This window comes from Electrona antarctica (genome assembly GCF_951216825.1).
Source record: "Electrona antarctica genome assembly, chromosome: 15".
NCBI lineage: Eukaryota > Metazoa > Chordata > Actinopteri > Myctophiformes > Myctophidae > Electrona > Electrona antarctica.
Genome location: NC_136796.1, coordinates 23,563,207 through 23,578,346, shown reverse-complemented (window position 1 = coordinate 23,578,346; position 15,140 = coordinate 23,563,207). Strand labels below are relative to the sequence as shown.

Here is a 15,140-nt window from a genome sequence, read left to right as displayed (position 1 = left end):
GTGGTTTGATTTCAGCATGTTTTACACTGCACAGTTGCGCAGTGCACACCATGGGACAAATCGGCTTTTCACCCCCTGCCACTGTGCCCACACACGCATGTACAAGAGGAAAACAATCTAAACATTATATACTAACGTCAGCATCGGGCAGATTAACACACACAAGCGTTATTAGTTGAGTTTTCTTATTGAAGTGCCTCTGCATTGTAACTGTGCGTTTATGTCAGTCAGCGATGCGATCCGTTGTTATTCAGCCACCAGCAGCACCATACGCACGGACTGGAGAGAGGCGACGTGTTTCTCTCCCTTCGGCTCATGTAGCCCTCATTGTAACTACAAATATTGTTCCCGAAGAAACAATGTGGGGTCACTGCAATCCAAAAGATTGTAGGCCTACTATAATGCAGTCAAGGTCCCCACAAAAATATACTACAGTATGTTCTGCTCCATTCTCAACATCTTTTGGTTTCCACAAACAGTAACTTATTGTAAGTAAACAAAAACAGTAAAAAGCAGTTTCATGTGTGCTTATTTTAATTTAATTTAATTTGCTTTGATGTGAAAATAAAATACAACAAATAATAATAATACCCATCCGTTAATACATGTGAAGGGCACAATACTGGGTTTAAAAACACAGCTGAAACATGAAGTGGAGTCTGTCAAATCTCGCAATTTCCTTCTTCCCATTGCGCTGCAACGGAACTAGGATGAGCCGCCCGAAGGGCGGCGAAATTCTAGTTGCATACAATTGTGTTGCAGATTAAAAAATGTCATAGATTTTATAGATAGTGTAATCACTGACTGTAATCAGTGTTGTGTAAATGCATGTTTTTTTGTTCATTTCAAACCTCTTTGCAGAAAATAGCAGATCTACACGCTACGAGGTGTTGTGAGCTTGCTATTTTCGGCTAATGTTCCTCAGAATAGAGATGCTAGGGTTCAAGTGGTTAATGTTAAAAAATAAATCCTATCACACAAAGATTTGGCAGATTCCCCTATATTAACTCTCTGAGGACCCCCCCAAGAAGTCCCGGACCCCCCTGTTGAATTAAGACCCCTGCTCCAGTCATCATGCATCTATCCTGAATGAATCCAGTACAAACCTGTCCAGTACAAAAGCCTGCGCACTAGCCTCGGAAACCCAGACGTTTTTATTTCCAGGGAGGAAAAAAAAAACCTGCGCACTGGCTCATATTGTATGCAAAATATAGATTTACAAAAGTGAAAATAGTGTGTGGGGACAAAACAGAGTGGACATTTCGGTCATCAGACATGCTGATGCAATTCATCATCAGTTAACGTATACTTTTATTTATGTTTACCCTGCTGGACATGTGGGTGTTGAGAGGTCTGCACATACATCCTCCACCCATTCCGTCTCTCCTGCATTGGAAAAATAAACAAATGCAGACAAGAGCATGACTGATGGGTTAGTGTTGAGGGAAATAGACAGCAGTGGTCTTTGCAAATCACTAAGCCACAAATGACACACAAAAGATTGCATGTCAACATATTTGTTGTATTATAATATATATATTTTTTAATGCTAATGATGACACCATGTGTAAATTAATGGCCGATTCAAGTCTGGCAATGCAAAACAAGGTCAAGTGTACCTGGGCAACTATTCTATAGTCCGCTCATTGTTGAGTGGAACGCTCAAATAATACCGGTAGGTCCAAAACGTACCTTTCAGGATTCAAATTCAAAGATAGCAAAAGTAGCAGATCTATAAGCTCAAGACGTGTCACTTCATGCTACATTTCAAGCTTGTGGATCTGCTACTTCTTCTGCTTTTGTGTGCTGCTGTAGTATGATCATGTAGATCAGTGGTTTTCAACCCTTTTCATATCAAGGCCCATTATTTATTTGGCATTTGAGCCACGGACCACCATGAGATATAGCCTCTCAGACACAAGACTTAGAATATGCGTCGTTATCGTTGGTATATTATGTATACTTTAAGGTATTTTAGGAGGGATAACAGGCATAACAGGGATAACAACGTTCATCAAAATAACAATTCTTCTAACTCTTGAGAGCGTAAAATGAAACCAAATGGACCCGTTCATTTTACACTCTCAAGAGATAAAGATCTACAAAGGTCCATTTGTTTAACAAAACTCTCTATCATTTAGCTGGGGACCACCTGGAACCCCCTCAAGGACCACTGGTGGTCCACAGACCACTGTTTGAAAACCACTGATGTAGATTGTTAATTTACTCCTTGCAGTTGCAAGGAATTGCATTGGTGTGGTTTGTTTTGTTGCAAGGAGTTGCGAGTTGCAAGGAGTTGCAGCTGGTATGGTTTGGGCCTTACATGGGGAATCTGGACACAGCTGAGCACCGTAATCAATTACTATACTGAGAGGTCCTGTATCCTCCATTTCCCACATGGTTGACATGTTTTGAAAGCATGGCAGACATGTTCTGAACGTTTCTATTTGTGCATGGCAGACATATTCTGAATGGTTCTCTACGTTATTATCATGCCATGGCATCAATGTTTCTCTACAGTACGCTACCATGACATCAATGTTTCTCTACAGTACGCTACCATGACATCAATGGTTCTCTACAGCAGGGGTTCTCAACCCGTGGGTCGCGACCCCTCGGGGGGTCGCCAAATTATTTTAGGGGGTCCCCAAATTATTATTATTTTTTCACGATTTTTCAAAAATAGCAGACCTACAAGCTCGTAGCGCGCCACTCGGTGGCGCGCTATGAGCTTGTAGATCTGCTATTTTTCAATAGCTAAATTATAACATAATGCTTAAAACACCAAAAGGGGTTCCCGCCCAAAATGGGTTAAGGTTATTGTAGCAGTCAATTTATATTGGGGGTCGGGAGGGGGTGGGGCGGGGGTCCCGAGACATTGCCAAAGCATTTCCGGGGGTCCCCGGCCAAAAACGTTGAGAACCCCTGCTCTACAGTACGGTACCATTACATCAATGTTTCTCTACAGTACGGTACACCACGACATCAATGTTTCTCTACAGTACGCTACCATGACATCAATGTTTCTCTACAGTACGGTACCATGACATCAATGTTTCTCTACAGTACGGTACCATGACATCAATGTTTCTCTACAGTACGCTACCATGACATCAATGTTTCTCTACAGTACGCTACCATGACATCAATGTTTCTCTACAGTACGCTACCATGACATCAATGTTTCTCTACAGTACGCTACCATGACATCAATGTTTCTCTACAGTACGCTACCATGACATCAATGTTTCTCTACAGTACGTTACCATGACATCAATGTTTCTCTACAGTACGGTACCATGACATCAATGTTTCTCTACAGTACGCTACCATGACATCAATGTTTCTCTACAGTACGCTACCATGACATCAATGTTTCTCTACAGTACGGTACCATGATATCAATGTTTCTCTACAGTACGGTACCATGGCATCAATGTTTCTCTACAGTACGCTACCATGACATCAATGTTTCTCTACAGTACGTTCCCATGACATCAATGTTTCTCTACAGTACGGTACCATGATATCAATGTTTCTCTACAGTACGCTACCATGACATCAATGTTTCTCTACAGTACGGTACCATGACATCAATGTTTCTCTACAGTACGGTACCATGACATCAATGTTTCTCTACAGTACGGTACCATGACATCAATGTTTCTCTACAGTACGGTACCATGGCATCAATGTTTCTCTACAGTACGGTACCATGGCATCAATGTTTCTCTACAGTACGTTACCATGACATCAATGTTTCTCTACAGTATGGTACCATGACATCAATGTTTCTCTACAGTACGGTACCATGGCATCAATGTTTCTCTACAGTACGGTACCATGACATCAATGTTTCTCTACAGTACGGTACCATGGCAGACATGTTTCTCTACAGTACGGTACCATGGCAGACATGTTTGTAGTTGGTACAGCAGTCTCCTGATGCCAGGCAGTCATCAGAACAGTGACACCTGCTCCCAGTCAGTCTCTTCTCTCCACAACGCAGCTTGCTGCACTCCCACTGCTGGGCTGAAATACACACCAGGTATAATCTTAGCAATTCATGAATAACAAAAAAATAAGTATTGGATAATAAAACAAAGAATGATAAACTGATAGTTCCAGGCAAGTAATCAAACCGGTTAAAAATAAAATACTCCCAAGAACTGCGCCGAAAGAAATCAACAAACTATACAATAAAAACTGGTCAAACATTAGCCAAATTGTCAAATAAAATAAGAGGCAGAAAATAGCAGATTTAGATTTTTTTCCTTGGTCAGGGTGGGATGTCAAATCTGATTATTTTAGGCAGTCGCTGCCTGACAAGGTAACCAGTGAGTTAAATAAATAAATAAATTCATTCTAGTCAACAGGTCAATTATCAGGGTGGCAGGCTCACTAGGTTGCAGGCAGATGTCATGGTAGTCATAGCAACAGTTGTGGTTGGTGCCACACTGCATGTCACAGCTGCAGGCTGCATTCTTGTCATCAAACGGCTGGTAGCAGCGATTCTTACAGGATGTATCCAGTGACTCCACTGTAAAAAACAAAGTATTATTACAAATATATTTATAATTGATGGTTTTAATATTAGTGCAGTGGAGAGAGGTATAGAAAGACAAGAGTAGTAAGAGAAGGGAATGATGGGTAATGCCTGATGTATGCTTCAGGCCGTGTTGCTTGACGGAAATCTGTTTTGATGAAGTATAGAAAAAATGTGACTTATAGCAGAGTATGCAAAAGGAAATGGGACCAGTGGCCTAGTCAGGCTTCATAAATTAGAGTCTCTTATCTCTAAGGAACTGATAATTAGAAAGTTGTTGCTGTAGTTTGACCTTTGGTGTTAATTCGAGCTCAATCCTTGAGCATGATAAATGTTGCATGTCACCATTAATATGAACAGTGAGCAACATGTAGCAGATATATGTCTGACTGTGCATGTTTGAGTTGGGGGGGTATGGGGCAAAAACTGCCACGGGTAATCCTTCCCTTTAATCAGCTGCATAACCTGTAATTATTTTGAGCCCGTTAGGGACTGAGACACTAATACTGTGTTTAGTCTATCCATTATAAAATAAGTATGGTATTTTAATGGATCACAGGTGCATGGTTGTAAGTTCAAAACCAGACTCCCACAGATAATTCGTAGGCTACCTGGCACATGAGTCCTGCTGTGATCGGGGTCATCCCTAGACATATACATTTAGCACTATGATCCCTCAGCCCTTACAGAATCCCATTCATATTGGTGTGCTTTGAAAAGCGACTTGGTTGTATTAGTTATGAGGGATTGCATGTATAGTATCCATTTGCATGGTTTAAAAAATAAATGGGCCAGCTAGCACAGCTGACATGCTGACACTAGCCCAATTTAACAAACACTACTTTATGCAATACTATTTTGTTTGTGGCAACTCACAACACGTACTGTGAAAGCTCACTGGAAAATCCTGTGGTCCAGCTTGAGATGGTTTTAGGCATTAAGCTCATCTAGTCGAGCGGGCCAATCCTTTAAATAAAACTACTTGGCTTAAGTAGTTTGTCCCATTTCTATCAGAGACATAACCTGACTCCGCCAGATGGGGCAGCAGAGAGTACACGCATGTCAGCGAATTTTGGAAAAGTAGGTGTAGGTGTAGATTGGGTGGTTGGGGCTTCAATAGTTTGCAGAAAATGGGTCATTTAGCTGAATAAACTGAATCAACTGGTATGAACATAATGCTGTGAGTGACTTAAAAGCCTGGGCCCCAATTTTGGCCATAGGCCTACTGTAATTATAGGTGAAAGTTATGAGATTGTAGGTCCTACACCAATATTCTTAGACTATAGAGCGTCGCAGTCCCGCCCCCTACCAGGGCCCAGGAAATGATTCTCCGTTCATTTTCCTCATAGACTTTTCAGAAAGTATTTATTTAAAGACGGTTACGCCTCGGACAAAGCCAACTCTTGTCGTGACAAATCATGACAATAAACACGATGTTTTGGGCCAAACAAAGAATTAGAAAGTAGAAAAAAACGGCAGGTTACAACACTTTTTTTTTTGTTTTTCTTCTTTGTAATTGTTTGTTTAGTCCAAAATATTGTGTTTATTGTCATGATTTGTCACGACTGGAGTTGGCTTTGTCCGCGGCGTAACCGTCTTTAAATAAATACTTTTTGAAATGTCTATGGGAAAAATGCATTGGAATTAATTTCCTGGGCCTGGCGTCGTCATGACAGGAGGCGGGACTGCAACGCTCTATACAGTAGACAATAGGGCTTAAGTGGTTTTAAGTGCTCTGTTTGATCGTAAATCAAAATCACGTTTAATCAGTGCATTGAATGCTGCAGTAGACAGCTAGACGCGTCTACTGACTTACTGCAACCATCTCCAGCGTGAAACGTTATATTGTGACGTTTTGGAGAAATTCAGTAGGCAGTAGGCCTATCATGCATTGACTCTAACCCTAACCTCAGTCTTAACCAGCCACGTAAGTCCCCTAAACTCATATCAGTTTTAACTATCCACGTAAGTCCCCTAACCTCATATCAGTCTTAACCGGCCACATAGTCAGTTGACAACGTGCGTCGTTGCAGGTAGTCATGATCAACAGCACAGAATGAAGCCTACTGAGATCTTGGTAGGTCAGTAGACAACTCCAGTGAAGTAGCTCCAGTGAAATACATGCATACAGATCAATAAAAAAGAGGAATGATGAACATATAAAAGATACATTACATCTGTGAAAAATAATATCCAATATCCAAAATGGATAATGTCTTGGTCAGAGTCCTCTTCTCTGGACATAGCCGTCATGACAAATGTGATGAGGTCAGCACAAATGTGATGAGGTCAGCACATTTTGGGCACAATTGGGGAAGTGGCTATGGATGTTTTTAGCCCAAGGAGTGTTTGTTGTGCAAAACTAATGCTCGGAAGTCGGAACGGATTCAGAATCATGTAAACCCCCTAGTTTGACACGTTTCACATGCTACTTAAAGCATAAGGAATGTTTGTTTTTTACAATTTTGCCTTATATAGGATCAGGATGTTAATGGTAGGGTCACATATAAACCTCTATTAAAAAAATTGCTCAATACCGACAGCCGGTCAGCAATGGATTCATGAATGTATGTATAATTGTATAGACAATATTTTAGGCCAATAAAAAAAGACCATATGTATACCAAATTTCCCACTCCACTAGTCTGACTGCCGGGCTACTGTTCTAGACACAAACACTCACACACACCTGCACACTATACACTACTACCTTCAAACAATATATAGGATATGAACTCTGGACCTGCAGGCACGAGTGGCTTTTAGTTATCTTATCAATTTAATGTGAAAATCACTTACTAATAGTAAGTGATTTTCACATTAAATAGATAAGATAACGTCGTTTCTACCTTTCTTCCTATCGGTCACTTCATTGCAGACTTGCCAGACTATCTGACTTTGTTACTTCAGAAGCCCTGAAACATGACTGTCATAATCATGAGCCTGCCCAGGGACTACAGATGGAAATTAGCTTTGGCTAACTCTGGCCCATTTACATTGAGGTGAAAACTGACATGTTGATTAATGAGCTTTGTCCCTGTCAAATACATAAATAAATAAAATAAATGACAGAGCGTCAAGCGTCAAGATAAAAAAGGGTTGGCTAGCTAGCACAGCTGACATCCTGACACTAAAGCCTCCCCTACACTACAAGAGTTTTGAGTCAAAACTCTTTTGACAAGACTTTGTAAAGACAAAATTAGACTAGGCCGACAATGCAGTCTTTTAAAAACTCTTTCCAAAGTCTTGTCAAAACTCTTGTAGTGTATTGGAGGCTTAAGCCCAATTTAACAAACACACTACTTTATTAAACTATTTTGTTTATGGCAACTCACAAGTACCGTAACAGCTCACTGGAAAATCGCGTGGTCCAGCTTGAGATGGTTTTAGGCATCATCGAGTTAAGCATGCATATAGGTCTTTTAAGTATAGGCCTACTTGATTTAATGATCCTTTTTCCCATTTCTATCAGAGACACGCAAATAATGGTTACAGTTTCACAGCATTTTGTGGCAGCGCGTGTACAAACAAGTAGGTTGAGTGGTGATATTTGCAGTGATGTGAGTGTCATGAGTTGTGGCTTAAATCATTTGCAGAAAGTGGGCTGTTAGCTTAGTGTGTCTTTGAAGAACACTTTATAGTTGTTCCACTGTGTCGTGTGTATGTGCGTGCGTGCGTGCGTGCGTAAACACACCTTTAAAACGAGAACTGCCCATAGATCCGATGTTCGTTAGTCCGAACATGCATTGGTGGTGGTGTGTGTGTGTGTGTGTGTGTGCGTGCGTGCGTGCGTGCGTGCGTGTGATTGGTTTAGTTGTGTATGCGATATCTTTGCTAACAATCCAAATACACCTGATGTTTTGGTTGACACCAGTCACAAGATTCTGGAGGTGGCGGCCTGTGTCTTTGATTTGTGCATGGACCAGGCATGTTAAGATAAACATTTTAAGTACCAACCATTCATTTGAATTGATTGATTGAAATATATATATATTTTTTTTTTAAGATATTTTTTTGCGGCTTACGCCTTTTATTGGTTTTTGAAGGGACAGACAGTAGGCTGACAGGAAACGGGAGAGAGATGGGGGAAGACATGCAGTAAAGGCCGTGTCGGGCTCAGGAGTCGAACCCGCGGCACACTGCGACTGGATTACCAGTCGGGTGCCCAGACGGTTACGCCACCGTCTGGGCCGATTGAAATATTTATTAACAGTTTGCAGAATTACAGTACATCTCAAGCACAAACTCAATACAAAGACTGTTAACTGTGAGTGGACAACCCAATTAAGCATTACACTTGTTTACAAGAGGGTCCACCTTGTTCAATTCATCAACACATTTAGAGACGTACAAATAGACACTTCTATATAAAGTCAAAGAACAGAACAGGAATTCATCATAATAGAACAGGAATTCATCATAATCATAACAAACCTTGAGAATCGAAGTACAGTAAATTCGTCATACTGATATTTGAAAGCCTGCATGGGCCATGTACATAAACTGACCACGACAATAGCTGGCAATTAAGACAAAGAGCAAAACCAACACCTTGTTAAATACTGCTCTGTTTCGACTGTTATGCAGTTTGTCTATGTGGAGGAGAAGGTGCCATGTGTATCCTTATAGGTGCCCATGAACTGTCAACCCCGTTATATTTGTTTCCCTGTAAAATGTATTGTAATTTGCGGATTCAAATAAAGAACAAAAATGTGTGTGTGTGTGTGTGTGTGTGTGTGTGTGTGTGTGTGTGTGTGTGTGTGTGTGTGCGTGTGTGCGTGTGTGCGTGCGTGCGTGCGTGCGTGCGAGTCTTCAGTATACCTGTATTATTATGACAGTCCCTCAGGGCTAGGCCCAAGCCCAGTCCGAGACCCAGGATCGTAGTACCTGCTACTACAGCCATAGCCCACTGCGCATACACACACACACACACACACACACACACACACACACACACACACACACACACACGCATGCGCACAAGCACACGTGTTATCTTCAGAAGAAGACATGTAACCTCTAGTAAAATCTGTGCTTTGGTTTTGTTCAAAGAACACTAGAATAAAGTAACCACCATGTTCTTTCCACTAGCATGCCTTGTAATGCCAAAAGATTGATTGATTATTTATTCATTCATTGATCTTCTGGAAATTCCTGATCAGTCTACTACAACAGTAAAACACTGGCAGCCAAGATCACTTTTAGCTCAAATATCTGACTTGTGCACCCGCTGGTGTGATGGTCCGTGCACCTTAGGTTGCAATGCCAGCCTGACAGCATGTCTCAGGTTCTAATCTTTGCTGCGTGTCACTCCCCATCTCTCTCCACATTGTCTGTCAGTCTACTGTCCTATCTGTCATGACTCAATTCAAAATCCCATTTCCCTTTCCTACATTAAAAAATATATAATAATAATAATAATAAAAAATATATATATTTATTTATGATAAAATACATTTAAAAACAAACAAATCTAATAAATTCCATAAATAAAGAAAAACAAATTAAAGCAGTGAAAATGTGCCAATCTACAAGCTCGCAATGCTGCGCAAAGCCCGCATGGTGTGCTTGTAGATCTGCAATTTTCACTAGTTTTGGTGCAAACATCTAATCTCTCTTTTGGGTTTCGACCCACTGAGCTATAGGGGACCCTCCTGTTCGACTACTACACACTAGTCAAATTGCCATTTAAACGATTTTTAAAATCAATTAAAAGAGGCCTGCAGTAGCAAATCAAAAGCAGTGCAGGTTGCAGCCCAACAAATCCAAAAAGAAGTCAACAGTCTGAATTTTTAAACATTATTTCAAAATGAATCTCCAGTTCCACCAAAGCTATTTGACACACAATTATACAGCAGCACTTGCTCTCGTAGCATTGAAATATTTTACTTACCATTAACTTCCGTCTCCTCTTTTCGCCACCGTAACCCATGTCTAAAACCCTGTTCTAGACACCAACACTCACACACACCTGCACTATACACCTTTATACTGTTCATACACTCAATGACACTAAATGAACAGATCATAAACAATAGGAGGTGACCTCTGGACCAAGGTGTCGAAGTGAGAGTGGCTTTAGATAACTTAGTAACTGATTTAATAGATAACCTTTCCCCTGTTGATTGCTAGTCCCTCAAGAACAGATTCCGCGCTGCGCTACTGAATCTGTCGGCAGGGGCATTCAGAATGTGTGTACAGTACATTGGGGATTAGTGGAATGAGAGGGTGTGTCCGCCGCCGGATATGTGTACTGGGAATGTGCTCAGTTTTTTTGTGTGCACAGTTCACAGAGTGCACCAAGTGTGGCTTATTTACAATTTGTTGTTTTAACCAGTTAAAACATGGGCCAAGGTAAATGATGAACACTTGTATGGCGATGTACTAAATGCTTGCCTTGCTATCTTATACATTTTGCCCCCAGGGAGCGCTCGAGACAATGCAGTGATGCACTCAAAATGAACAACCCCAAATTCTGAGTATGGTCGGCCAGTGCGGACACTCAGCACACCCGGGGGCGCAGCGAACGACAACGCACCGAGTGCACTGAATATATGAACAATAAGAGGGTACACCAGTGCACTCAGTGCGAACTGCCATAACTGTGAAACACATAAGAAAACAATTAACTTCGCCCCTTCGGGCTTGATCCCTAATAATAATAATAATATCCCTAATCTCTTAATCTAGATAAACATTTTAAATGAAAGATTCTGTACACAGAAATGTATACAATTCTTATTAAGTAAAGGCAACACCACAATGTAGAATAGCCTAAGACCTGCATTCAAAATTATACTTGATTAAATAGCAGGTATGCTATCAAAATATAGTTACAGTGAAAATCTTGAAATGCAATTGGATAGCCTAATATATAATATTTTATCAGTTATTTGTTTGTTTTAATGATGTAATCAACAAAGTAGGCTAACTAATAAAGCTGACAATAACTAAAAAGTACAATATTTGTCTGAGGTGTGGTGGAGTGGTATCATAAAGAAATCACACCCGTGTGAACTGAGTGGTGCAGTGACGTCACACACTAACCATAGCAACCATGCTCACCTGTGCATGGCCCCACGTACAGGCACACACCTGGTACACAGGTACAGACACGGGTACAGACAAAGCTGGTTATTGGAGTGGTTTGCACCGCTCAAAAATAAACATTTAATGTCAAACAAATGAAAAAAGAGAATAGGTGTTCAGCAGCAACAACAACAATAACGCACAGTAGTCACTTCTGGTCAGAGGAAGGAGGATCCAGGCCCGAAGGCATGGTCAGAGGAAGGAGGATCCAGGCCCGAAGGCATGGTCAGAGGAAGGAGGATCCAGGCCCGAAGGCAACCCACAGTGCCTAGAGCCTCCAGGTGTCAGAGGAAGGAGGATCCAGGCCCGAAGGCAACCCACAGTGCCTAGAGCCTCCAGGTGTCACCAACACCTGCCACCAAAAAAAGAAAACAAAAATCATAAAAAAATACACACACACATTAGAGAAATCTTCATTCCTACTCTCAGCTATGGTCATGAAGTGTGGTCATGAAGACGGATGGCTGGCATCTCCCTTAGAGATGTGTGAGAAGTCCAGTCACAAGAGAGACTCGGAGTAGAGCCGCTGCATCTCCACTTGGAAAGCTTAAGGTGGTTCGGGCATCTAGTATGGATACCTCCTGAGCGTCTCCCTAGGGACTGCATGTCCTACTGGTCGGACACCCCGGGTCAGACCAAGGACCAGATGGGGGGAACGCCTCGGGATCCCCTTAATATGTTCCTCTGGAGAGGGACGTCTGGAGCTCTCTGCTGGAACTGTTTCCCCCGCGACCCGACCCCGAATAAGCAGTTGAAGATGGATGGATAAACATACTTTTAATTAATTTCAATTCATCAGATTATTGTGCCAGTTTAACCACCTTTAATCTAACATCCCTATATTGTCCATGTCATTATTGTCATTATGTTTCACATCTTTTTTAAACATTTAAAAAAGATGTCTAAAGAGTCAAAGATTTTCAAATGTTTACAACTCTTTTTGTTTGTTTTTCTTTTGCAAAAATAGCAGATCGTTGTGAGCTTGTAGATCTATTTTTGGCTACATTTCTCTTTTCTTCTTTTTTAAAGCAATGGGTGGGGGACAGCTACCATATGGCTATGGCTATTTGGGGGTCCTTAATGAAAATGTTTGGGAATCGTTGTGCCAGCCATGTGGTTGAGTATGGCACCATCATTTCCTACACAGAGCTGGAACCATGATGGCAAGGGGAGGGAATGTGGAAGTGGAGGGAATGAGAAAAAAAACAAAACGTCAATTGTGTGAGGTGAGGGGCACTCTTATCATCATACATCATCACCTTCCGTGCTCAGTCAATCAAATCATCACATTCCGTGGTACACCTGAGCATAGGAAAGTGGGGTGGGGAAAGGAAAGAGGGGGAAAAAAGTCCATATGGGTGATACTGACTGTACAGTTTCAACTGTATTTTGTGTACAGTAGGCCTACAATAAGAACTCCAACACAATCAGATTCCTCTTTCAAACTATGATGAACACACTGTCACAGCATCCTATTCATCATTAAGTACCATTGTTCATCTGCTTTCCTTATTCCCCCATACAGTGCTGACGAATTACTATTCATAGCCTAGTTTGACAACCAATTTAACATAGGTTAAACAGCTTCGATAATAATTACTGTTTTTGATTTTGTTTTTAATAACACAAGAAAAAAAAATGTTGGTCCAGTGACAAGTGCTGTATGCGGGCTATGAACTTTCAAACAAAGCAACAGTCTACTCTGATCCACAGTCGTCAGATTAGACGTATCAACACATTTAGCAACACATAGCAACATGTAAAACAACATCAGTTAAAGAACCCACTTTGTGGGTTGTTAATAAAGTGAAAGTTACGTTTACGCAACGTTTGTTCATCAAAATGTTGTCCGGAAATGTCTGAAAGGCTATCATAAAACGTGCGGGCTTCCTCAGGTGTGGCGAATGTGAATGTCTCATTCTTAAGCATGACTCTCAGTTGTGCTGGGTAAAGCAGTTTGAATTGTATGCCTCTCTCGTATAGCAGTTGCTTAACAGGTTTGAATGCAGCACGCTTCTTGGCCGTTCCCAAACACAAGTCCGGATAAAGCCTCAGTTTGCATCCCCTGTACCTCATCTCATGTGTGAGGGCCCATTGCTTTGCCTTCTCTTTCTCCTGGAGCCAGTGAAAGGCCACCACGATGGGGCGAGGCGGTTGTCCCACTTGGGGTTTGTGGCTAACAACTCGATGTGCCCTGTCCAATTCTGGAGCTTTATCAAAGACCTCTCTGCCCATGATTTCTATTAGCAGGTTGGACACAAACCTAATTGTACTTTGGCCATGCTCACTGTCCTCTGGAACATTCACCAGCAAAAGGTTAGCTCTCCGAGACCGGTTTACCATCTGATCAAACCGATCATTCATGTTGGTATTTTGCTCTTGCAGGTACTTATTCTGCTCTAGCAGGTACTTAATATTTTCTTCCGCTGTGGCCAGCTTGGTGGCATTCTGCTCATGGGTGTAACTGATAGTTGTATTTGCTAGCTTGGTAGTGTTCTGCTCTTGGAGGTACTTGATAGTTCTTTCTGCTGCAGCCATCTTGGTAAAGTTGTCTCCGGCCAGGGATTCGGTCGCGCTCAATCGTGCCTGGAAACCAGTAACCATGTGATGTATCTTATCCGTATTTGGTTCCAGGACGGTATCCTTCTCAACAATGATTACCTTGGCCTCTTGCAAGTCCGTTTCTTTACACCCACTGTCCTCAGCCTCCTTCTTGTCTTTGGCTGCAATCATCAACAGCTGGCGATTCCAGGCTTTGTTAGCGTTCTTCATTTGGTTCTTAGAGATTACTGCCCAGCGTTCCCCTGCCTTCTGTGAGTCCACATAGATGGTTGGAATAGTTTCCTTTGCAACACACAGAGCCTTCAGGGCGGTCTTGAAGGGTTTCTGATAAGATCCGTCCCCATCCTCATCACTGCCCTCTTTCTCTGATACGTAAAGCTCACCCATTGCTACTGGCTTTGTCTCTTCAGGCAGGCTGATACTATCGCTCTCAATGGTTGTTTTCTTGGCCTTCTTGTTTTTGGTGCCACTTTTCGTCTGCCCACCCACTTTTACTGCCTCTGTCTCTTTTACCTGGGATCTGGAGGATTCCAGGTAGAGCACAGTGGGGAAGAAGATGAGGGTGGCAACGAGCACCTGGTACCAAGGCGGGCCAACCAGCAGCACATACAGTACATACAGCATGGAGGCGCAGCATGCTAGAAGTGTCATCCTAGTAGGTAGATGCATTTTCTCTGTCTGTTCTGTCTATCTGCCAGTCAGTGTCTGTTGATTAGTGTCTGTTGGTTAGTGTCTATTGGTTTGCTGTTCTCTTAGTCTCTGAGTCTCTTGCATTGCCTAGGTTGTCTTTGAAATAAGTGCAATTCCAATTGCATCTACATCAACTTATATAGACAGGCTGTTGTGGTCTGACGTCACAAACACACCAAATTTAGATACTGTCGGCGCCTTCCAGCCGAAGCATTTCCGATGCTATCGGCAAGGTAACATTTCATGATTGCCA

At 41.9% G+C, this 15,140-nt stretch overlaps 1 protein-coding gene across 1 annotated transcript in view; it reads right to left on the bottom strand.

The window, feature by feature from the left end:
- LOC306937998 (venom phosphodiesterase CdcPDE) overlaps positions 1-14,848 on the bottom strand; it is a gene marked incomplete at both ends in the record, with an annotated part of 35,285 nt that extends 20,437 nt beyond the window's left edge. The window contains 4 exons of the mRNA XM_079522020.1: positions 1,326-1,386; positions 3,907-4,032; positions 4,403-4,540; positions 13,453-14,848. Of these exons, the coding sequence (XP_079378146.1) occupies positions 1,326-1,386; positions 3,907-4,032; positions 4,403-4,540; positions 13,453-14,848 (1,721 nt within the window). The remainder of the gene's footprint in view (positions 1-1,325; positions 1,387-3,906; positions 4,033-4,402; positions 4,541-13,452) is intronic.
- Positions 14,849-15,140: the final 292 nt, after the last annotated feature.